The following is a 25065-nucleotide window of genomic DNA, read 5'->3' as shown; positions in this document are numbered from 1 at the left end:
TAACAGTGGCTCTGTACCTGAATAAAACTAAAGGTTTTCTCATAAAGTTAATAACTTGTCTACCAGGTATTTCACATCCAAATAACCACTGAAAATTACTCCTTTTTTAGTGGCTCCTTATCACAATGTCTGTTTAGCTGTTTACATGAAAAATGCTTTTAACACCTAAAATTCAATATGATGCCATTATCCGGCCTAGCAATATAACAGGCTCAAAAAAGGTCAAGTATGGAACATAATATAAATGGAAAATCATATATTGCACTCTAAACACAGCAGATCTGAAAAAATAAGTGCTCTGTTACAGTGTGCAGAGTACAGGTGTAAATTCTTATACACAAAAAATATAGTGCCTCTGCAGACTGATGATCAAATATAGAGGTAATGGTCGCTGAACAATTACAAAGGCCTGAATGTTGCTGTCTTATAGACATTCAGTCTAACCTAAAGGCAGTAACTGACAAGTAAGAAAGCACAACATTTACATGATTACATCTTACCACAAGAGGTTGCTACAGAAAGGAAGAAGCTGAACTTTTATATCAAAGATATATTAATGTAGTAGACACAAATTATGCAGGTTAAGGCATAAAAAGGTATGTGAGGTAACTGAAAATCTGTATTTTCTTTTTCGTCACACAGGCCAGTAAAGTATACATTTCCTCTTCTGTTCTTAAGCTCCAGAGATGGTTGTGTGGGAAAATCCCAATAGATCAGCAGTTTCTGAAATACTCAGCCCATTGCACACCCACAGCCATACCAGGTTCAAAGTCAGTTAAATCATCTTTTCTTCCCCATTCTGATGCTCAGTTTGAACTTCAGTGGGTCATCTTCACCATGTCTATATGCCTGAATGTACTGATATCAAGACCTGTGACTGGCTGATTTGTAATGATGAGCAGCTGAGCAAGTGTACCTAACACAGTGGCAGTGAGTGTATTTTAGTCATCAGGCCCTTTAAAATGTATTACTGCCATTTCTGTCTTAATATCTCTAGTATCACTACTTTAACTACTTTATTATTCTTATTCTTCTCATTATTATTATTATGGTTGAGGCTTTAGACTCTACCAAATACACTACAACCCGATTACTCTGGGTTGTTTAAAGGGCCAGTTTTTATCCAAATGACCAAAGATGTTATATACCACATGCTGTCAGGCTTCAAATTTATGCATTAGCCCCCTCCACAGTCCAGTGGTTTGTAAGCCATTGTTTTACTGCTTAAGTTCACATCTACAGTAAGAAAATTGAGATAAGCAGGCAGATAATATGAAAGGACTTGATGCTGCAGGTTGGCTTTCTTTTCATATTAGCCAGCGTGTATGCATCTTTTCACAGGAGTGACCTAAGGATGGCTGTAGCCTATACTTATTTACTTATATAATAAATAAAGTTTACTGTAATGTAGTGCAAAATACATAAAGTGTTTTCTTTTAATTTAATAACAAGAAACTTGCATCAAGTGTTTCCTTGGTGACCATTCCAGAATTCCACATTTGTAAATCTGCATCAGACTTTTAAACTAGCTCATCTGTGCAAGAGAAACCACTGAGTTTGGAGTATTTTAAGGTCTACATTTTACCTTACGCAATTTTTGGAGAGTATTTGACAGTTCTTTATCCTGATTGTGAAAAAAAGAACAACATTTAAATGGAAGCAAGTAGAGGAATCTACAAACCCATCGGGGTATGTGACAGTGTTTGTTTTTACTGAATTTCAACAGTTTATAGAATTTGATGCACTTTTAAAAGCTGACAAACTGAAAATCAATTTAAGTAACAATGAGTAATTTCTTATTTCTTTGACAGGTGTTGTTTAACACAACCATTTATAACACAGCTGTAAAGATCTGCTGGCATCTTCTGGACTCACATCCATCAAAACCAAAACTGACATAAAATATCAGGTAAATTCTGAGGACCTGAGGGTTGTGGTGATTAAATGTCTCCTTTTATTTTTAGATTGCAATCATGATGGAGTTCCTTAGACTTCAGCAGGAAAATCAAATCCCAGCACACATCCCTGCTGAAGATATGAGAGATCTTTTGGTAGACAACAGCAAAAAGATACTCAGAGAGCAGTGAGTTAATGTGACACCTGCAGACCATCCACCTCACACCTGAAAGTCTGTTTGTGATGAAGTATAAATGCTGAGAGAAAACCTCTGTTTTGTTTTCTTTTGAAGGCTTTGGGAATTTGAATTGGAGGATTTCAAAGAAAAAGAAGCCAAACCTCTTCTGAAACTGGTAAGACTATAAAACTAGGGATACCTAGCTTGGTAGCAGTCCATTTGCAGACCTTGTACAAATTGCTGTCCACTGAGGGTGCAACTTTGGCCCAACCTGGTGGCCTGGACTGCTTGGGGGGAAGGTGGAGTCATCCTCCTCCTCATCAATGGCCTCTAGGTCGAGGAGGTCGGAGTTGGCATCACCTTCTGTGTCCTCACCACCTGGCTCGCCCACATTTTGATCAAGGAGGTCCTCGAACGTTGGAGGCATGAGCAGGGACTCTCTTTCCATCATGTCCACCCAGCTCATGGAGGCTCGCAGATGACACATATCGCCTGTAGCAGTAGCGGCCGACAGGCAGGGGTCTTGACTGTTCGTCATAGCTGGACTGGCCATGGGGCATACCGGGCATTTGCCAGGTGGGCCGATGGTGATTTTTCATTTTTATGGGCCGATGGGGGTTTTTTTTCTTTTCTTTTTTTTTTTGTTTCGTAACGGTATAAACACTGAAAGGTGGTGGATTGGCCAGATGCTGGGAGATGTGTAAAAATAACTCAATTGTTTGGTGGTGGCTATTGCGGAGCTTCCACAGCTTGAGTAACATTAGCAAGTGGTGAAGGCAGCAGATGCAACACGCTGGCAGGTGGATGACAGAAAGGTGAGGCAGGAGGAGGAGAGACCCGAGGCGGCCGCTGGTGTCGGTCTGAGTGTCAGGGGAACTGAACTTCAGGTGAGAACTATGACCTGCAGTTTATCTGGGTCAGATATAAACCAAGTTTATGTGGAGTTTATTTTCGTTGTGCTGACTTTTTACAGTCAGTTACAATAACTCGTAGGGGAGACCGGGGATAGTTGTAAGGTGGGTCAGTTGTAACACTTCCAATTTCTCCAATCAGGGCTAAGTTTCAAATGATGTGATTCATCCTGTGCATGCCCAATTCAGTTCTGGTATCACATGTGAAAAATCAGCACATTTTGTCAAACACAGACAATTTAACACGAAAAAAAGTAATTTGTATGCCAAAAAGTAAGTTTTTCTACTTTAGTAGAACATTTTTGACATTTCTGTCTGTAAATTGGAGCTCTTTTAAGGTAGTGGATTCAAAATGTAATGCAAAGTATTTACATGTCTCTGCTATTAAATAGTGAAGCTATTTTCTCTGCAGCACAATTACCCATTGCATGGTATGGTCTCAAACACAAAGAGTGAAATGTTACAATTAACCCCATAGTCTGGGTTAGTTGTAACATATCCTGGGGTGAAATGTAACACAATGAAATAAGGGTATTAACAAAACATTAACATGTAATCTTTGTTTATTCAACACATGAATTCACTTAGAGCCATTTATGTAGCTATGTGTGTGTGACAGAATGCAGAAATCTAGCTTTTGAAAATATTCCAACCCCCAAAAAAGACAAATTATGGAATTTTCTGCAACTGAATATTTCATTAATTTTGGTTGGTCTTCCTTGAGTTTGGCCTCATTGGCTCAGTGGGCATTATAACCTACAACTCTTGCACCAACTTTTCAACATAACAATGAAGCTGAAAAAATGTAGTTGTGCACCAGCATCGCAATTCCATTACTTTTTATCATGGCTTACCTTGGTGTGGTTTGCAAAGTGCTTCAGAAAGATGAGGAAATCTGTTTCTTGCACCCATCCTGATTTATTTCCACTACCAATACTTCCTACTGGTCCATCTCTGACACAGTGGTCTGCATAATGTATGTGTGGGAACACAAACAGTGCAGGAATTGTGTTGCCAATGGCATTAACCGCATATACAAAGGTGACCAGTGAACCTCTCTCTGCTGATGTCGTTGCCCCAACTTGTTTAATATAAGTTAAAGTAATAGTGTGGTAAGTTGTAACATCTGCATTATTGTTACAACTAACCCAGACTGTTGTTGTTACAACTGACCCAGACTCCTATAGCCATGAACTAGCTAACATTGCAGCCAAGGGCTAAAACATTAGCACTAAAGACCTACACAGAATATATGCCCATAGACATACAAATAACATAATTTAAGTTTGATGAGTTTAACTGCAAAGCAGATAATGCTATTAGAAATTGAAATAAAGTAGAAAAACTTACTTTTTGGCATACAAATTACTTTTTTTCGTGTTAAATTGTCTGTGTTTGACAAAATGCGCTGATTTTTCACATGTGATAGCAAAACTGAATTGGGCATGTACAGGATGAATCACATCATTTGAAACTTAGTCCTGATTGGAGAAATTGGAAGTGTTACAACTGACCCACGTTACAACTATCCCCGGTCTCCCCTACTGTGTGTAGAATGCCATCAAAAAGTCAATTAATTTTTATTCTTTCTCACCTGTCTTTCTGTCTCCTTTCACTTTTTAAAGGTTGCCATGTTAGAAAAAATATTTTGTCCTGCCATGCTGTTTATTGATGTGGTAAATGAATAGTTTATGAAAATATATCTAAATCTGTCATTTATTATTTTTTAATATTCAGTAATGATAATGTCTCACCTCTAGTCTTCTCTGTCTTAATTTCAGGTTTCCACCATGTGTTGTAGATAGTTCAGGAGGTTAACTCGACCAAGCAGTCTTTGGGTTTCGGCTAAGTACTGTTTAGAATACCAGAATAGGGAGGATGGTGTAGTTTATTAGATTGATACATATATACCAACAGGACAGTGTACATCACTGTGACAACAGCGTTTGTTTTCATTCAAAAGCTTTATGGTTTTTCCTATAATACCTGGTGGGCCAGTCTATAGTCAAAATGCCCTGGCCAATTTTTTGTCCCAGTCCAGCCCTGCTGTTCGTTACTGTCAGCCTCCTTTCCAGGACTTTCTCTGGCATCAACGCACAGTGTGGGCATCCCTGAGGGTCTGCCAGTGAATCCTGAGAACTCTTAAGCAGCTAATCAAGCTAGCCTTGATGCGCTGAGGGAGCTCAAAGTAGTTTCTCACGGGAAGAAAGCGAGAATGACTTAGGAGGGGCTGGTTGGCTGTGCTAGAATGAGGGGGAGGGACCCTGAGCACAGCTGGACAAGTCTGTCATAGACAGACGTGGTATTGTGATGATTTGTGATATGAGGTTCAGTTCTATGGTGGTGATCGCAGGGTGTGCACGGGTCAAGTGCCACTATGACCCTCCAGAAAATGACGAGGCCAGGTGATGTTCATTCAGGTCTTTAATGGCAGATTTAGTGTGGGTGTGTGTATGTGTGTGTGGTTCTACAAAACAGAATGAACAAACAGAACACAAATTACAATCAAATATAGAAAACAATAATCACTATATAACATATTACAGCCACATACTTGTCTTAGCGAGCCCGATGTGGACGTCAGAGCTGCCTTTATGGACCTGATCTCTCGCTCCCAGGATCCTCCAAAGTGGGGAGAACTGGGAGGGTTAAATCGAAACTTGATCTGATGCTCTGCTAACTTGCCTTGTAAAGAGGGATGCTGGGCATTGAAAGTTTCCTGGAGCTCCCGATCCCCGCCTCGGAAATTGGTGCCCTGGTCACAAAGTATCTCAGCTGGTTTCCCACGGCGAGAGACAAACCTTCTTAATGCCATCAGAAATGAGTCAGTGTTGATGCTAGACAGCACCTCAATATGAATGGCATGAGTCGTCAAGCATTTGAAGAGCAGGGCCCTGCGTTTTTCATTCCTCCGACCAACCTTCACCTGCATTGGCCCAAAGCAGTCGATACCTGTTGAGAAGAAGGCTTGCTGATGTAATCGTAGGCGTGCAAGTGGAAGGTCTGCCATCTTTGGGTTGACGGGTTGGGCTCTCCATTTTTGGCACTCGGGGCAGGAGCGCTGTTCACTTCTTATGGCTTCACGGCCGCGAAGAATCCAGTATTTCCTTCTCAACTCTGCAAACAATCACTCTGCTCCTGGGTGTTTCAAATCACTGTCAGCCTGTCGGATGAGTAGTCTGGTGACTGGATGTTTAGGGTCCAATACTACTGGATGTGTTACACCAGCTTCCAAATCATGGCACCGTCTGAGACGACCACCTACTCTTATATACTCATATGTTGTCACATAACGCCAAGACTGGCTGTCTGTCAGTTCCTGGATCTCAGCTATCCGAGTTCCCACGAACACCTTGAAATGACAGGACTCTGACTGGATCCATGTTAGGACAGTGGTGGAGTCTGTCCATAACACCATTCTGCATAGTGGTAGGGTGAGCTCTTTGGTCAGCAGTTGAGCTCCAGTCAAGGCTACACATAGTTCCAGACGTGGCATGGATAACTGCCGTTCCGCCTTTCCAGCAGCATCTTCTGTCCATAGGTATGCAACACTTCCATATGCCTGTTGAGATGCATCGCAGAAGATGTGCAACTCGTGCCTACTGTCGGATTTGTCCAGCTCTGGGCTTACATAACAACGTTGTAGACTGATATTGTCCAGATGCTGCAGCTCACCTTCCCATTCGTTCCATGGAGAGAGCAGGTCACTTGGTAACAGGGGATCATCACACTCACGCTTTTTGTCCCATAACTGCTGGACTAGTACCTTCGCCCTCGTTGTGAAGGGGACAAGAAACCCTAGTGGGTCATACTGACTCGCCAGAACCCGTAGATGTCTCTCATGGTAGGAGGATTACTCTCCAACTGCCTGGACTTGTAGTGCAGAGTGTCAGAGAAGCACATCCACGGCAGACCTAGAGCAGGTTCTTGAGGGTCCATATCAGTTTGATTCAGCCACTGCACGCTGCTCTCCTATCTTATCTCCTTTGGTAGATAGCTAATGAGATCTGGGGTGCTGCTGGCCCACTGTCTGAGCTCAAATCCTCCCTCCCATAATAGTGACCGTAGCTTGTCCCCAACCTCTGTGGCCACATCTAGAGAAGAGAAACTCTGTAACCAGTTGTCAACACCTGCCATTCATACACCTTGGAATGGGTGTCTCTTTGCAGATCGCGCCAGATGAAACATAGTAGCGGCCGGTCCTCAGGCAGTAGTCTCACCTGGTGGAACATCCCCTTGATGTCACTGCTAACTGCGATGGAGCGTAGAGGCCCCCAGGTTTGGGCCTGGTAACAGCAGCTCGTTGAGGTTCTGATCCCTGTAGGTTAATGAGCAATTAAACACCACAGGAGGAGGGGCAGCTGAAAGGAAGAGGCGCTGTTGTGGTTGAGCAGAGTACTTAAGGGAGGGGACTGGTCCCTGTAGTACCCAACCGAGTCTAGTCTTGACTGCAGCTGGTCCTCCCGGTAGGCCTAGGTGCACAGGTTTGATGGGCGTTACACTAGGTGAGGACAGTCAGAGTTGATCAGAAGAAGTGGCTGGGCATTTGTGAAGGGCTGTAGGGGTGTGTCTATATTTTCTTGAATGACCACTCCAGCCACTCTGCAAAGTCTCTCAATGGTGGTATTCCATCTTTCTGTGGGTAAAGGTAGCGGTGGAAAGCAGCCCGTAGGTTTTGAGGTAGCTTCCAAAACAGAAAGAGGAAGCTGCAAGTTGTTTATCACAGAAGAGTTCATGTCAAAAGTTATTAGGTGAAAAGTCACGTAGACATGTGCTTAATGATAAAATAAAAAAATACATTTCATATAGCTGATCACATTATACAATATTCTCTTTTGACAGTGTCAATCTATTAACATGAGACCCTCAGTGCAGCTCTATGTATCCATCTTCCCCAAGTTGCTCTAACATGCCGACCAGAGCACGGACTCTCAGTGGAAACCTTCTGAATCCAGTTGTGTCACCTGGACGGATGCTGGGCTCATCCATAAGCTCTGCTATTCTCTGCAGTGACAGCTGGTGCGGCTGACCATGTTTGGTGAGCGAGGCCATCGTGTCAGAGTACGGGGCAGGTGAGTTACTGTATGAGTCAGCAATTAAAAGAGCTTCCTCAAATTTAAGGTGGTCACATAGGACCTGATATTTGAACCTCTCGGTTGCATCAAAGGGGAGAATATTGTCTATGGCAAGCCTTAATCTAGCAAACTGCCTGGGATCACCCTTCGTGAATTCTGGGATGGAGGGCGATGGTCCTCTGCAGATCTTCTCCATTACAGCTATGGCCGTAGGGGGAGCCACCACTTGTTCTGGGTCCAGCTAGTGATCGAGATAAGGGGGTGGATTGTGGCACACAAGGCTGAAAATCAGGAGCTTCAGTGACTGCAGCTGAGGGTTGCTGTAACTGTAGCTCTTGTAGGCGTTGGCTAAGCTCTTGTGCAATGGCTGGTAGCGGTGGGGGTGGAACAGACTGTACCTCTGGTAGTTGTCCATAGTTGTTTCACCCCATAGTGAGTTAGAAAAAGAACATTTTTCATTACTGTTATTATTTTTAGAAGAATCTGAACTTATTCTTACTGTTAACATATCAACAACAGCAAATGAAACTGGTATGTAAAACTAGAGAATGCATTTCCTAAAGCAAATGCAGAGTGAATGCTGATAGCTCAATGATTTGAGTTGAATATTTATAATTACTGAATTGTTGGTGAAAAAAATGTTTCATGAGTTGAAATATACCAAATCATTCACCTGAAAGTCAAAGTCGAGAACTGATGAAATTCTGCACTTTGGCTTTCAAGCTGAAGTTCACACAGAAGTTTCAAAGTTGGAAAGTAGACAAAGATCTTTAAAATGTACATTAGAGAAACTGATTAATCACAAAAGAAAATTTGAAGCCAGAAAACATCTGAATGAATATTGAAATATATTCATGCATGTTCATGATTTAAATATAATATTTAGATTTAACATTTAACACTTAGATTGAATAGCTAAAACTTTGTAAATATAAAAGTTACAAATATTTTGGTAAATATTGTAAAAAACAACAACAAAAAAACAACAAAAAAACACGACTCAAAAAACATGTTTTTGAAAGGTTTTGAGCTAAATGTGGAAAAATGTGCCGTTAATTTCAGCATGTTTCAGTTTACAAACGGCACCCCATATGCTTGTCTGGTGTGGTCATGTGATTTGGTATCATCAACAAAACCATGTGACCTGTAATGAGGAAGTTAGAGGCGGTGAGTCATGGGAAGATAGTCATCCTCGTAACTGCTGTTTGTGATTTTAGGGCTTCGACATGTTTCACACGGAGGTCGTTCTGGGTTTGAACCTGCTGCTCTTTCTGCACGTCGGCGCTCAGTTCAGGATTAATGGACAGCAGAAGTGGCCCGTACCCTACAGGTATAAAGACCGCGCACCTTTCCACGTTCACTTCGCTCTTTAGCGTTAAATCATGTGACAGATAATGAAGAAAACTGGAAAAGGCGATCAAATAAACCTCGTTTTCAATTACGAATGGTCCCTTAGTCTGTTTTCATCAGGAAAAAGTTCGCAACTTTTATGTTTTTTTTCCTAGAAAGCGTGTCTATTCCGATGTTGCACCTTCACTGACATGTTAAGAAGACATTTGGTGATTTTGTGTGTTCTTGTTGTCCCAATAAAGACTCGTCTTTAGACAGCAACCCGAGGAAGTATTCGTGGTACGTTCACGTGACTTAAAAATGTTGGAATCTGGAGTATCTCAGTTGTGCAGCAACAGAATTAATGGGTTTCATAGATTTCTATTGGCCAAAAACGCGCCACAAAATTTATGTAATGGCTCTGTGACCTTCTGGCATCAGCAGGCAGCAGTTCCTCTAAAGTGAATGTGCCAGAATTTTTGCTGCTGTTTCTACACTTTAACCTGCATTTGTGGATGGTATGGTGATACAGACATTGATTTCTGGAAGTGTTCCTGAGCCCGTGCAGTGATTTCCATGAAAGAATCATGCCTGTTTTTAATGCAGTGCTTCAGTATTGAGTTTTGGCCTTGGCGTTTGTGCACAGAGATTTCTCCAGATTCTCTGAATCTTTGGATGATAGTGTCTTGTGGATTCAAAGTTTTAATTTACACTAAGGAACATTATTCTGAACATTTTCCCAATTTGTAGACACCTTGTTTTGGGGATTGGTGAACCTTTCCCCATCTTTACTTCTAAGAAAGCTCTTTTCCACCCGATTATGTTACTGATCTGTTGCCATTTAACCTAATTAGCTGCAAAATGTTCTTCCAGCTGTTAACTTATTTTTCCAGCCTTTTGTTGCCCCCATCCCAATTTTTTTTCCCCCAAATTGGTACAATCTTGTCAGTTAAAACATCTGATATACTTTCTATGTTGTATTGTGAATTTTTTTTTTTTTTTTTTTGAGGTTTGCAAATTATTGTATTATAATTTTATTTACATTTTAGTATAAATTAAAACAGTGTCACAGCTAGTTCATATTTGAGTTGATATGCTCATTTTTAAGCAACAAAAGGTGGCTTAACATGAAGTAGCTTTGGACTTTAACCTTGACCAACCATCTGACGTGTCTCGTGTAACCCACAGGCGTTTCGATCGTCGGCCTGATGTGGACTCTTACTGTCAAGCTCTCTATCCGTTCTGCCCCACCGGAGACCCAGATGGACGGATTCCCTACATGAGAGACAGCGACACCATCTCGGTGTATCGGCTGCAGACTCCAGTGTGGGAATTCAAGTATGGAAGTTTGCTGGGGAAATTTGTAAGTGTGTAATTTGAATTCTGAAATGTCTTTTTACAAATCAGGGATAAAACAAAAAGCACCCGGGAAGATTTTTCTTTTTGTATTTAATATTTTATTCTCTAAAACAGAAGTGAAGGGGCCGCTTTGTTCTGGCTAATAAAAGTAGTTCCTCTGTTAAAACCGAAGTGCAGCTGTGCTACACTATTCATAGAAACACACACATAAAACCAGAGGATGTTTCTGTTCTCTTTACAGCACATCATGCATGATGCTGTTGGGTTCAGCAGTGCAGAGACAGGAGCCAACTACACCATGGAGTGGTACGAGCTGTTTCAGCTGGGCAACTGCACTTTTCCTCACCTCAGACAAGAAGTGTACGCACCTTTCTGGTGCAACCAGGGAGCTGCCTGCTTCTTTGAAGGCATCGATGATTTACACTGGTCACAGAATGGCACCTTAGAAAAAATTGGCGTACTCACAGGTAAGACTTGACATCTGTGCACAGAGAAGCCGACATAAAACTAGATATGTTACATCATCAGTGGATATGACTGGTGATAATGTGGATTTTTTTTTAAGACTTTAATCAAATTCATCCATATCCAGCATATCCAGCAGAGCATGACCCTGAAACAGCTTATTTTGCTTTTGTAGTTGTAAAACTACAAAATTTGCACTTTGTATTGAGTCAGATACACATCCAGAGTACTTAGTAATCATGAAAACTGTAGAAAAACAGCATGTTGAAACAGAAATTCTGCATCAATGTTGTATGTTTGACTGTTTCACTGGCTTCAGGAGGCCCTGGATAGCTTCCAAAACCCAAAACAGGCAGTTCTGGTTTTGTGACTGATAGCTTGTCTTGTCTAGGTAGAGCTAGAGCACATCCAAGAATTAAATGCCTCAAACATAAAATGTGTTTTACGCTCTTGTCTTCTTGGACTTTCTGCTTCACACCCATTTTTTCTGGTATTAAAATTTTTGTATTTAATTCTCCAGGGCAGCAGTTCAATGATATGGCCCGCTGGGTGCAGGAGGACAACGAGACTGGCATCTACTACGAGACGTGGACAGTTCGGTCTGACCCCAGCCCCAACGCCACGGTGTGGTTCGAATCCTACGACTGTTCCCAGTTTGTCCACCGCACATACAGGAAGCTTACAGAGCTGGGAGCCAAACTATCCAGCCGATCGCAGACCAACTACACCAAGATCTACCTGTACAGCGGAGAGCCCACGTACCTCGGCAATGACAGCGCCATTTTCGGACAGCCTGCTCTGAAAAATCTGGCATTGGACATCCGTAAATTTTACCACACATTTAGGCCACACCAGACATTTGCAGATGCCATGATCAGTCTGCTGGAGGCTTTTGAGACGGTCATGTTGGAAAGGAGCTTCTACCTCTACTACAACTTTGAGTACTGGCATCTGCCAATGAAACCTCCATATGTGCGGATTACCTATGAAGAAGTGCCTTTGCCTTAAAATCCCATTTGACTACTAATTTTTTATTTTATTGGTAAATATTATTAGCTGAAAAGCTAATGACAACAATATTAACATAAACTTCAATGAATGGTTAATTTTGTTCTTGTATTTGGAAATAGCAGTCAAGAAAAAACATTTCAACTAAGTTGTCACATGACTATGAAGTCCTTCAAAAACTAAATACACCCCACAATTCAGTAGCTTGCAGAACTAGTCATTGTTTTCTATATGACTTACACATACGTTACATTACTGCATCATGACATTATTCATCAGCGCACAACCTTCGTAAGGTCCTGCATAGCCTTTTAACCAGCTTGATGTCTGAACTTTGGCTGGGTCATAATAACATCTAGATTAAAAAAAACAAAACAAAAACTGCTATTTTGTTGTAGCTTTGCTGCTGTGCTTGGGATCTCTGTCCACTTGGAGGATCCTATTTCAGCCAAGCTTTAGCTTATATTCTAAAGTCAGATGGCCTCACATTTGTCACTAGAATATTTTGGTATACAGAGTTCATGGTTGGCTCAGTGACTGCAAGGTCCTCAGGTACTGTGGCTGCAAAACAAGCCCAAATCATCACCCCTCCACCACCGTGCTTGACAGCTGGTATGAAAGATTTATGCTTATAACATGGTGCTGTGCATTATGGCCACTTTGGTCTTATCTGTCCAAAGGACATTGTTGCAGAACTCCTGTGGTTTGTTCAGATGCAACTTTGCAAAGCTAAGTCATGCTGCCATATTCTTTTTAGAAAGAAGAGCTGCTCACACTTGCTGATGTTAGTCAGTTAATCAAGTGCATTGATTAGCATCACCTAGCTGCTACTTAATTCCTATGGAAGCATTCAGGGTGTACTTAGTTTTTTGGAGGACCTGAGTCCTGTGAAAAGCTTTCAATCATAAAAGGATAAAACCTCACTTTCTTCAAGAGAAAATAGATTTTAATTCAGTATTTCTCACCAAGAAGCATTATGTACAGGTCTGCTGAGTGCATTTCCTGCTTCATAACATTCTGTGTTTGTAATACCAGTTTAAAAAGTAAAAAAAAAAAAAAAAAATAAAAAAAAAAAAAAAATAATAGCACTTCTGGACTTTCCAGTGTTTAAATGTTCGGAAACATTTAGCAGGACTTTTCCTGGCCAAGAAGTGGCGTTTGTGGGTTGACTCTACATGTTATAGTGTGATCAGTCCACACACAGTAAAAGCAGGGATTCTGGGTTAGCTTATTTGACAGAAATCTGCATTTTCCTGGTATTTTTGGACATATGATGACCAAAGAGAGACTTCTTGATAAATAAAAGATACATGTACAACCCCCCCCCCTTTACTTCACTTCTTATTATTATTTAAGAAAACTGTTCATATATCTTTTCATTGCACCCCATTTTTATAACAGTCTTTTTATGGAGTTTAACTACGTTTGCTAATAAAGAAGTTAATAAAGAAAAATAATTACATGAAAGTTGCACAGAGTACAATCACAAATTTTTATTACAGTGTGAGATCACATGTCCAAAACAATTTTAATTTCAAGACAGGTGACCAGTAAAGCAAAGCAGACAAAGCTTTTGTCATACAGAAGCAAAACTAGAGGAGAGTGTTTAACACCAGTTGACTCCCAAATAAAGTTCAAATAATAATTACTAACAATCATATTTGTGACAAAATTTAAATAATGCTCTCTTGGTCAGGATTTACCATGTGAAGCATTTTTTTCCCCAGCTGAATATTCCAATAAAAGCAAATACAGACGAGCTCTCAGTGGAAACAGGCTTCACGTTAGGGCCACTGTTTAATGCACTGCACACATTTTGAAATAAAATAACCAGTTGATATGTTACTGTACCCTTCAGATGCTAATGTACATGAGCACAGACAATCAGCACAGATATCCACTTCTTCAGTGATGAGAAACAAATACTGTGAAGAGGCTATATTCATTCAACAATACTAAAACTTTTGCAGCTCCTGCAACAAGTGTCTCAGTTATTCTATATGAAATAAAACTTGGGTAAGGAGGAATGAAATCTGGCAGAAATAAACTAAAATATTTATTGACATGCAGTGCTGCTTTAAGGTTTGTCCACTACCAAACTTTGAAATATTTAATATGTATACGCCATAAATGTATACTCTTTTTGTTCCATCTTCCTCCCATTACCCCAAGCGGTTGTGGCAGATGACCGCCCCTCCCTGAGCCTGGTTCTGCAAGAGGTTTCTTCCTGTTAAAAGGGAGTTTTTCGTTCTCACTGTCACCAAGTGCTCGCTCATAGGGCGTCATGTGATTGTTGGGGTTTTCTCTCTAATACTAAAGTCTTTGCCTTGAAATATAAAGCACCTCAAGGCAAATGTTTTGTTATGTGTTTTGTTAAAAAACAAAACAAAACAAAACAAAACACCCAAAACAAAAACTGAACTGAATTAAAAAACAAAACTAAAAACAAAGAACAAAAACAAATCAAAAGGTTTGATTGTAATTTATGACCAATTGCCTAATGTTTGAAATGCCGTCCAACCACTGCTAAGAATTTTTATTGAGACTTTTTCCACTACATTGAAGGAAAAAAGTAATAAAATCCCTCCAAGGATTGAGAGTTTGTGGTAGTGGATTCAAAACATTAGGACCACCTGTATCCAACAAAACCACGGTAACAATAGGTGGAAGCTAAACCCAGCTAAACAAAGAAAAATACCACTGTTGGTTGCTTTTGTGTAACTGAAAAACTGAAATTCATTTAAAAAAAAAAAAAAAAAAAAAAAAGCATAATCCCTATTAATAAATTACACAGTTTTTAACTTCTCTAGTGGCTATAGTATGAAAAAGATCCATCTAGTAAAGGATAACTTGCACTCTGGTTTTATAAAAGACAAGCCATCGGTTAAGGAAACTTCAAACCCTGACAGAGGGTGAAATAAAGAAATACATTTCTACTCATAATAATCAAACACACAGCGTTTTTATATACAGATGCATTTGACTTCCTCTTAAAGGAAAAAACAAAACTGTTTCACTCATCTGACTTGCCAAACCTCTTTCGACTGAAATGAATGGATGTTTGGAACACAAGAAAAATCTGCAGACAGTGTTTATAATGGTAGGATTGGTATAATGGGTGAATACTGCTTCCTCTCATGTATACAAGATAACATGATAAAGAAACAAATGTGGACTAATGGGAAGATCAGATATCCACAACAGAGAACCAGGGTTTAGAGCTTGAACAGGCAAATAGCAGAAGATACAAATGAAACCTACATAGAAAATATTTTCATTTTAATGCATCTGAGAAACACAAATGGGTTGGATTTGCATTTCCAGCATGCACTGTAAGCCAACAGCCATACAGACTAGTCTACTGAATGATTACAAAGCAATCTGAGCATGGAGAACTGAGACCGCTGATCTCTACCTCCAAATTTAAACATCTCTGTGCACTATTTACATAGAATTATTTGATTGTTTTAATTAGAGCTTTACAACTTCAATATGCTGCACTTGGGGATTTGACTCAACAAAGCCCCAGTACAGTATAAATAATCACCATTTTTGGTCCCAAGGACCGGGTGTATTCCATCTATCATTTGGTATTCATCTAAGGTGCTTAGGAAATCTCTAACTGTACATAAACCTTTTTCCAAAATAGATGAAATCATTTGTCAGGCCAATTTGTGTTTGATGCAGGGGGAGAAAAAAAACCTCAAAAATTTAGAGACCTATATAAACGTTTCTTTTTCTCTCCATCTTCCATTTGTTCAACAATCGTGTTTTGTGAGACACGACTGGAGCTCCCCAGGCGAGAAGGACAAACAACACAACCACTGTTCTTTAAATTAGGTTAAAATGAGGTGTAGGACCCAGCTACTCTTCTGCAAAATTCAGCCACACATGACAAATACACCTTCTGTCGCATCCTTTGTACAGATAACCATGCGGTCAATGCCATATTGTGTTACAGAGTGCAGAGCTGCTATCTCGCACCGGATTTATGTGGTCAAGTGGTAGCGTAACAACATGCAATTGTGCACCTAATTGTCCCAATTTACTGCTCAATGTTGGAAAACATGTAAACACCAACCCGCACATTCATTCATTCACGCGCACACACACACACACACACACACACACCCCTCTAATAACACAGATTATCATAACCAGCCTATAATGTACATATAACTCCATTTGCAGTTATAAAAACATTGCTTTTTATTTAAATTTCCTCCTGCTCTTCTGTGGGCCGAAGCCAGCTTGCTGAATTCCATCTGCGGATTAAGCAGAGCAGGAATTCTGTGGCGTTTCCATGATAATGTGATAACATTGTGTTGTTGTCGAGTGCTACATTACATCCCTGCCCTGCTAACGGGAGTTCAGCAAGTTCATGCTCTCCATGCTGTCGTCGAGCTTCCCAGCCGAGGCTTTTCAACGCAACATGGAGGCAATGATTGTTCCGCACCACAAACCCAACATACTGAACTCTGAGCACAGGCTTCACTCTCTACCAGGTCGGCATCATGTCTGGGAACCAGACCCGGCCCAGGTGCTTCGACACCTCCCAGTGAATCTCATCCAGGGAGTATTTATGATCTGGAATCAGTACCTCCTCCATGATGGACAGCTGGGACAGCCGGCGGCCGCACATTTTGACGAACTCCACAAACGCGCTGCAGGACACTTCGCACTCACCCAGGCCGATGGCTGACAGCTGGGTGCAGTGTTTGGCGATACGGATCAGCTCCTCATCCAGAGGACGCAGGCCGTTGGCGCACACGACCAGCTCCACCAAACGAGGGCAGTGGAGGCCCACTCGGCCCAGGACCTCTTTGCTCACTGAGCGCCCAAAGTAAAGGTGTGTGACCGGGATTTCCTCATTAAAGAAGGGGCCGAACTCGTCCTCATAGAGGAAGAAGTACATGACCAGGTTGAATTTGGGCGAGTGCCGCATCATAGCGTCCCAGCTGCTCTTCTTGATAGTGTGGAAGTGCTGCCCGGGGTTTTCGCTCACCACATCAATTCGCAAGTGTTCCAGGTGGACGTGCTTTTCAGAGGAAAGCGCCAGCAGGAGTTCATCACTCAGGAGGTGGTAGTTTAGCGCTAGCTCTCGGAGCCCGTGACACTGGTCTGCCACACACAGGATTCCTAAAAGCACAGGCAGATCGTTTCATTTAATGCGACCAACTCTCAAATCGTGTTTTCACTTTCAATCAAAGAACAGGTCGACTGCATCCCCCTGACAAGTTGCAGTTTAATCAGCAATCATATTAGCTTGGAATTTCAGGAAGAGAGGATTTCTCTCATATATTCTCAGATGGTCCCTCCTCAGACCTACAAATTGAAGGATGGTCTAAATGTACGAAGTCATTGAGGTTAAACGTTAGTCTCCCACTACCAGTTTTACAGACATATAGTTTTGACTCTTCTCAGGTTTTTTTAAAATAAAGAAATAAAGTTCAGCTATCAATCCATCAGTTATGTCGAAACCTAAACAATTGATCTCTTTATGTGAATAAAGTTCTGTGTGATTTTGCATTTTTCAATCAATACAGCGTGAAGTATACAAGTCTTGAGCCACCTCTCATTTTTTTTATATGTTGCTCAAAAAATGTAAAATATATGCAGCAGCGTATTCAAACAATGAAGCATGAATGGAAACACCATGCATAAGGCAAATAGAGAGTCTGTGCAACAATAAAGGTGATCAACTTTGGTATGATCACTTTTATTCTTCAACACAGCCTGAACTCTGCAGGGCTCGCAAAATCGCTAGCCCGACGTCCTGGGGCTAGCGATTTTTCCAGTTGGGCTACCAAAATCTATCTCAGTCCTGCCCGTCGGGCTATCATAGGAAGGGAAAATATATGTCAATGCTTTTGCATTCTTTCGAAAATGTAACTGAGTAATTATGTCATTGGCATCGATGAGCCTCTGTCAATATGTGACATATTGAAATCGCGTTTGAATTTGTGCTTGTTTTTGCTTTCACTTTCACTTTGCGATCGCGCCGAACGGTGTGTAGAGAGCGGCAGCACTGATTGGTGAGTGACGATTAATTGTGCACCAATTCCTCTGACATCGTCTTATCACTCATTAGCTACTATTCAAACGTGACAAGTGAAATCTCCCACAGCAAGCTTAAACATGTGAGAGGTTGATTGCGCAGAGAATCGCTGACCGTTATGTAAGTACGTGTAAAAGCAGCAGGATTTACGCCGGTATTGTAGTTCTGCTGAGCTAAATAAGACAGGTCAGGGTGAAGAAGGGCAGCCAATGAAAAGCCTACCACAAAACGGAAAAGTTATGACAAATCAGACTATGAGGCAAAAAGAAAGCTCAGCTTTTTGGTTTCATGGACAAAAGAATTTCTGTGGCTGGAATATGACGAGCTAAATAACATGATGTTCTGCCAGGTGTGTTGTGAGTTTCATTTCATTTGAGTCGACAAGCGCCTTTGTAACTGGGACCAGTAATTTTAAGAAAGACCCCATCAGAACCCATGAGAAATGCAAGAAATGCATTATTGCCCAGTCTGCAATATCTTTCCCAGAACAAACAGCAATTGCAAAAAACATACTAAAAATAAACCAAGCACAAGGAGAAGTCCTGACAAATCTTTCAAAAGCGTACTATGTTGCAAAGAGTGAACCACCATTGGCCAAATTTAGCAGTCTTTGCAAACTTCAAAAAGCAAATGGCCTCGATCTTGGTTCCACTTACCCCGTACCCTTGACTTCAGTGGAAATTTCAGATTCAGGATCTGACACAGACTGATTCATGTTCTACACAGTTCTTACAAGTTCATAGAAATTTCTGTTCAATTAGAACCAAGTATTTGAGTTGATGACTGTGATTTTTATACAGTTGTTGTGATTTGTATTTTAACAACTTTCTGATTAATTTTTGTTTCCGTTACAATATTATACTTTAATGTATAATATTGTAAAGGAAACAAAACATTTAAAAAATTGCTCTCTTTTTTATTTGGGCTACTTAAATTTTTTTGGGGCTTCCAAAACCTGAAGAGTGCCTGCCCGAAGGGCTACCAGAGATTTTGAAATTTTGCGAGCCTTGCTCTGTTATGCAAACTTTCCTGAAGTAGCCTTAAGCAATCTGGTCTTCAAGTCTGACGTCATTAGCCATGTGTGGGCCCAAACTCCGCTGCAGGTCCCCAAGTCAAATGATCACTGCAGCATTACTGAGAGTTGAAAACCTGTCTAAATTCTTTCATCTGTAATAAAATGATCAGTGTGGCTGCTCTGCTAGATGTAACAGTTAAGTTTAACATCCAGGCATCCATGAAAACAGAATTTATTATATTTAACAGAGTTAGAAGTTATCAGGGAGTTAGCTCGCTAGCTTCCATCTAAATACAATATAGCATGTTCTGACTGAGGGATTTATGAAACAAATTAGAACGTACATCTCTGCTATCACTTCCAACATAAATGAAGACAGGAAAGTAAACAGCAGCGACGTTTGTGGGGTTACTGAAGTTGGGCTAACTGGTATATAATGATGTGCTACGTGATCGCTAGCGCGACAAAGCTATGTTAGCGTAACATAAACAGTAAAGCTGGAGGACAAACACTAACGAACGGAGGACTTATTTCCACTCGATGAAAGTTAACGTGAGGGTTCCCAATGGTTAGGGGCAAATGCAATCGAATGGCAGGATGCTGTAAACAGACCGAACTTCAGTCGGGAGAACAACTGAGATAATCCATCCACAATACAAGGTTAGTCATTAATATACTGCTGCATGGGCTGGGCAGTAGTTGCATCGTAAGGGTTTACAAACTGAGCTTTAAAATGATTAGTGGTAAAAACTGAGAGAAGCCGACAGTGATCACTGACTGTTTTTAGGGGCTTGTTGAGATTAAATAGAACAAGATAGAAAGCATTAAAACATTTTAAAAACACAACAGCCTTATTAAATGCAGACTACTTTGGGCCCAGAAGCAGGATTCATCACGTCATCACTTAAAGACCGGATAGTTTTTCAGGATTCTTGAAGGACGTGCTAATTGTCGTCTTTGGATGTCGGCTGCCTTTAATGCTGCGGGACCATCTCAACAGAACAGAACACTATGTAAAGATGAGTGTTTCAACAGCTGAGAAGGCCAATCAATGATTGATGTGTTTTTCTATCCAGGCATGTTATGTACACAAGATACAGTCATCCTTTGAGTTAGGCGCCTTTTTTATGCTTGAGATGATTCATAGGTCAATGTTATAAACAAAAGCATTACTTGGAAAATGTTCAGGTACAAGGACTGTAAAGCCACCAATGTCCGAAGAAACACTTTGAAAAGACCTTCAGAAGGTCCGACAAAGTACTGATAATGGTCACTTTTTTTTTTTTTTAAATGACACCCAAATTCTGTCTTTTTTAAGCAAAACAAAGCAATGAGTGGTGGCTCAAGACTTTTGCACAGCACTATACTTATTTTCCATTTATGCTGTAAGTAGAGAATAAATAAAAACACATCCACTTAGACTGTACCTGCAGGAGAGACGTGAGGGCAGCTGCTCATCTTCAGCAGTTTCAGGGTGTCGCTATTGTTGGCCACCAGCACCTTCAGAGATGGATCATCAACTGGCGTGTCGTCAATCTTCAGCGAAGACAACGATTTGGAGTTGACGAACACCACGGTCAGGGCGGAGATGAAGTGAGACTGTGGAAGGACAAACACGACACATTGAATTGTAACGATCTTTAAACCCGACGCCTTCGAAATGCCAGATTTAATCAACTGTGTCTGGACGTCTTGATGCATGCTCAATCATCCAGATAAGTAAATCTCCAAAAGTTGATTCTGTTCGTCTGGACGTAGCGTTCCCACAAAACGCTACGTCCAGATGAGCAGAATCAACTTTTGGAGAACTGTGTCTGGAATGATCTTTTACCCAAACATAATCTGTCCCACTAACATACAGTTTTTTGGTGGGCCTGGTACGTCAGGCAGGCCTCTGTCATTGCTCGCACACCACTATTTGTAATTACTGAGACAACCTTAAACTTAGGAATCTGCTACATATAACAATACAAACACAATCTGCAATCTGAGTTCAGTAAGAAAACCTAATCTAATCATAATTAGTGGGATAAGATTAGATACAAATTTAATTTGTAGATTTAATCTGTAGACAAGGTAAACAAATTTGACATAAAGAAATGCAAGGGTGTGTTCATTTGTGTCTACTGCATGGGTGGACCTCTCTATTTGAATTAATCGTAAGCTTTGGTGCTGCAGACAGCTAGACTGCATACATCTGTATTACAAACTGAGGACAAGAAAATTGGAAAAGAATTTTGTGCAAAGTATTGGAAGGGTGTCTATTTGACTTTATGGTACATATTATAATAGCAAAAAAAGTATTTATGGAGAAAATGGTGTAATATCTAATTATTTCCAAAACGTGGAAAAAACAAGTCTATGTTTTTTTGCATTCAGCTTTCTTTTGGTTTAAATCCTTCACCTTGGCAACCAGCATCAGCATTGTGAGAAAATCCAAGAACAACACGTCCCTCAAATATTTATCCACAGTCACACAAAAAGCCGCACAGGCTGTGAGAAAAACAGAAGCTAAAAAGAGCACACCCTGGTGAACGAGTGAGGCCGTATGCACGTTTCAAATTCTATGACGTCATCACAGGTCCTTAAACAGCTTTTGAGATCTCTGTGACATTCACCAGTTTATAAACAAGTGATTTATTTCTACTTTAATTAACCTAAAGGTTCTTAAACCTGATTTTGAAACATTCAAAAGAATTCAACTAAGATTGTTAAAAACTGGCTCAGGAGCTCAAAGGTTTTCAAACGTGAACTGTGACGACAGTGGGTGTGTCAGTTTCTACAGATAGCAGAACGTGCAGCAGGTTCCAATCCTTGATAAAACAAACAAAACAAACACACAAAAAAAGAAAGGTCCCGCCCTTAGGCTAGTTTGCTCAATGACATCTAGATTCCATGAAACCTGAATGTAACTGGTTCAAGGAATAGAGCTCATGATATGTAAATAAATGAAGTCCTGTGTCCTTTTGAAAATGTGGGACTGATAATAAAAGTGTCATTTGCCATGCATAAGAACAGACGCCGCTTTTGAGACCCAATCTCAGATAAGATGAGACTATGGATAAGAGGGGATGTACACTAGAACAAGAATTCCTTTGATTTTGCTTACAAATCTAAAGAGCAGGACACTGTAAAGACCCAGACTCCTCATGATTGTGTTAATTATACCTTTGGAACCTCCATGAAACTGGGCCTGGCTGTAGAGATGAGGCCCAAGGTCTTCAGTGAGCAGTTCACCAACTGTGAAAGAATGTCACAAGCCGCCTCTGCAGACTCTGTACTACTGTCAACCTGATAAGAACGAGAAAAAGATTTCATATCACTCGAAAAACATCCAAGAAACATTTTTAAACAGAAGCTGCTTATGAACGTTTGAACCCAGAATCAGGACACACGTGGTTACACGGACATTTTTACCTTGAAGCTGACATACTGCAGGTGATTGGAGTGCCTCTTTATGATCTGCTTAATAAGGTCTGGATGTGTGGCTTTTAGGTAAGAGCTGGCTGGCTGGTTGAGCTCAAACTCAAAGCATCTCCACAGCTCAGGCATGTGGAAGGCTTGGTTCCACCCACGGCACACCTGGGAGGCATAAGCCCGGTCCAGCAGCGGCAGGTACTGGAAGATATGCAGCAGGAGCTCCTGAGGCAGCCGTGCCCAGTTACAGTCCAGCGACTCAGCCACCTCTGGCTCCGAATCATCGCTCAACTGCTTTCGCACCTTCTTGCAAACCTCTGCTGGACTCTCACAGGAGGAGTCATCGCTTCCCTCCTCTCCTCCTTTCATCCGTTTCATCTTTTACAAAACAAAATGCACTGATTAAGAAATCTACACATGCACATTACTTTAGAAACGTGTTTTAACAATTTTCTGAAAGGTTTCTAATCAAGGACGTCACGAGTCAATAAGCTCTAGCTGCAGCCCTGCTGTCCCTGCACTAACAGGTGCAGATTAAATGTGCATGTTTATCACTCTCTGACGCACTCTGCAAAATAATTAAAACATTCCTAGCAGCTACCATGTTGTGCAGATGGTGGGTCTGCAGCCATTCCAGCGTTTTTTGTTTTGTTTTGTTTTTTTTAAATCTTAGTCTGTTTTCATCTCCTCACGTTTGTGTTTCTCTGAATAATCATCATTTTTCCAAAGTACAACAATTAAAGCTTTTAACTGTTGGATTTGTACCGCTCGTTAATGCTCACACGAAAGTTGTATCGCATGTGACACTGCATATTTCAGAGGAAACGTGACTGAGGTGACGTTACAAACACAGCCACACAACATTACTTAGGGAAAAACAAACAAACGTTATTGGGCTAGCTTGTCAGTGCTATGGTTACAATGAACGCACACAAATGCAATAAAGTGGCTCGTAAAGTTAACAAGCTAACAGGGGAGTAAATGCAACCGCTAACCAAGTTAAAGATAGCTTATTTATTAACGTAAAAGTGTCTTACAAGCTAACAGAGCGACTTAGCCAACTGGTGCTGCAAATTCACTTGATTCGCTGCAAATACACCAAACCCCACTGTACTCACTGGTCATTCATACCAAGTTCTATTAACATTCATTATTTATTTACTAGTGACTACAGTGGCTCTTACCTTGTTGTTTACACACAGCTAGCTTGGTAGCTGTTAGCTAGAAAATCCGACAACTGACTCGACTCTTCAGCCCGGGCCGACGCTGGTAAAGTTCATCGGCAGCAGCCAGGTAACACGCATCGGAGCACGATAAGAGAGCCGTCGGGAAAACGAGAACGAGCGAGAAACGTTTTCAATGAAGAAAAACACACACCTCCGCTCGGCTGACCTAATTCCTTCGCGGGAGTTATAGAGCGCCCCCCTTCTCCGCCAAACCTGAAATGGCGAAATGTTGTTGTGACAGCAGCGGTGCATTATGGGATACATGATGCAAAATGGCTGTTGGTAAAGATCGTCTCCGATTGAGTGATAACTCACCCGAATCCAAACAAAATAAAGCATGTTGTCCTGTTTGGGAGCCTTGATAACGCAACGATTATTTCTAGAGAGCAACAAAATGTCAATACTGCTTGACTGAAATTATTATCTTTTTGAATACAGTAATAGTCTTTCAGAGACACCGAGACAGAGAAACTACAACCAATATAACAAAATGTATCTAAAATGGATTAAATTAGGGGTCTGCTCTGATCCCCTTCTTGTTTGCAATGGTGATAGGTTAACCAGAGACTCTGATGTTTAGGGAACAGGTGGAAGAGAGCCCTGAGGTGGAGGTATGCTCTGGAGGGAAGAGTGGGTGAAAGCAAGTAGAAGACGACAGATTGCATGTGTGTTAATGAGAGGGAGAGGAGAAACAGTGGAGCTAGCAAGGAGGAGAGGATTTTAAAATACCTGTGGCCAACCATCCAAAGCAATGGCCAGTGCACAAAAGAGGTGGAGAAAAGAGGGCAGGCAGGGTGGATAACTGCAAAGGGAATGTTTACAAGATGGTTTGGACTTGCTAGTATTAACAAAACGACAGGAGGCTGAGGTGGAAGACCTGAAGACGCTCAGATTTTCACTTCATTAGAAATGAGTATGTCAGAGGGACAGCTCAGCTGGAGACATTTAGTGAGGCAATATATCCACCATCCCTTCTTGCATAGTGGATATATTGGACAAAGGAGGTTGAATATGGAGCTGCCAGACAGGAGGAAAAGAGGAAGACCAAAGAAAAGTTTCAGTCTGGTCAGAGTATAGCCCTGCACCCAGCAGAATTCATCCTGCTAACTCCTGTCAGCAATAAACACC

At 41.1% G+C, this 25065-nt stretch overlaps 2 protein-coding genes across 2 annotated transcripts; one reads left to right on the top strand and one right to left on the bottom strand.

Moving 5' to 3' along the window:
- The first annotated feature begins 1925 nt into the window (after positions 1-1925).
- On the top strand, positions 1926-14987 carry cln5 (CLN5 intracellular trafficking protein). Its single transcript, XM_031734494.2, has 6 exons — positions 1926-2083; positions 2189-2249; positions 9278-9390; positions 10578-10752; positions 10990-11215; positions 11734-14987. The coding sequence occupies exons 1-6, from the start codon at positions 1974-1976 to the stop codon at positions 12219-12221; spliced, it is 1173 nt and encodes a 390-aa protein (XP_031590354.2). The 5' UTR covers positions 1926-1973; the 3' UTR covers positions 12222-14987.
- On the bottom strand, positions 13700-24176 carry fbxl3a (F-box and leucine-rich repeat protein 3a). The gene is made up of 5 exons (XM_031734493.2): positions 23896-24176; positions 22712-23089; positions 22463-22585; positions 20722-20893; positions 13700-17360 (listed from the first exon to the last, which is right to left on the bottom strand). Exons 2-5 carry the CDS (start codon positions 23087-23089, stop codon positions 16720-16722), a joined length of 1314 nt encoding a protein of 437 aa, XP_031590353.2. The 5' UTR covers positions 23896-24176; the 3' UTR covers positions 13700-16719.
- Between the last annotated feature and the right edge of the window lie 889 nt (positions 24177-25065).

Source organism: Oreochromis aureus, linkage group 16, assembly GCF_013358895.1.
Source record: "Oreochromis aureus strain Israel breed Guangdong linkage group 16, ZZ_aureus, whole genome shotgun sequence".
NCBI classification, from domain to species: domain Eukaryota; kingdom Metazoa; phylum Chordata; class Actinopteri; order Cichliformes; family Cichlidae; genus Oreochromis; species Oreochromis aureus.
Note: the sequence above shows the minus strand (reverse complement) of the source record. Positions and strands in the feature narration are given on the sequence as shown.

Bases quoted from the DNA above. Each gene is read 5' to 3' on its own strand.
- cln5 (XM_031734494.2), top strand. From the start codon at position 1,974: ATGATGGAGTTCCTTAGACTTCAGCAGGAAAATCAAATCCCAGCACAC. The intron at 10,753-10,989 runs GTAAGTGTGTAA...TTCTCTTTACAG, and splicing joins GAAGTTTGCTGGGGAAATTT to CACATCATGCATGATGCTGT. The intron at 11,216-11,733 runs GTAAGACTTGAC...TTAATTCTCCAG, and splicing joins AAAAATTGGCGTACTCACAG to GGCAGCAGTTCAATGATATG.
- fbxl3a (XM_031734493.2), bottom strand. From the start codon at position 23,089: ATGAAACGGATGAAAGGAGGAGAGGAGGGAAGCGATGACTCCTCCTGT. The intron at 20,894-22,462 runs GTATAATTAACA...GTCCTTCCACAG, and splicing joins GTTTCATGGAGGTTCCAAAG to TCTCACTTCATCTCCGCCCT. The intron at 17,361-20,721 runs GTACAGTCTAAG...CTGTGCTTTTAG, and splicing joins CCCTCACGTCTCTCCTGCAG to GAATCCTGTGTGTGGCAGAC.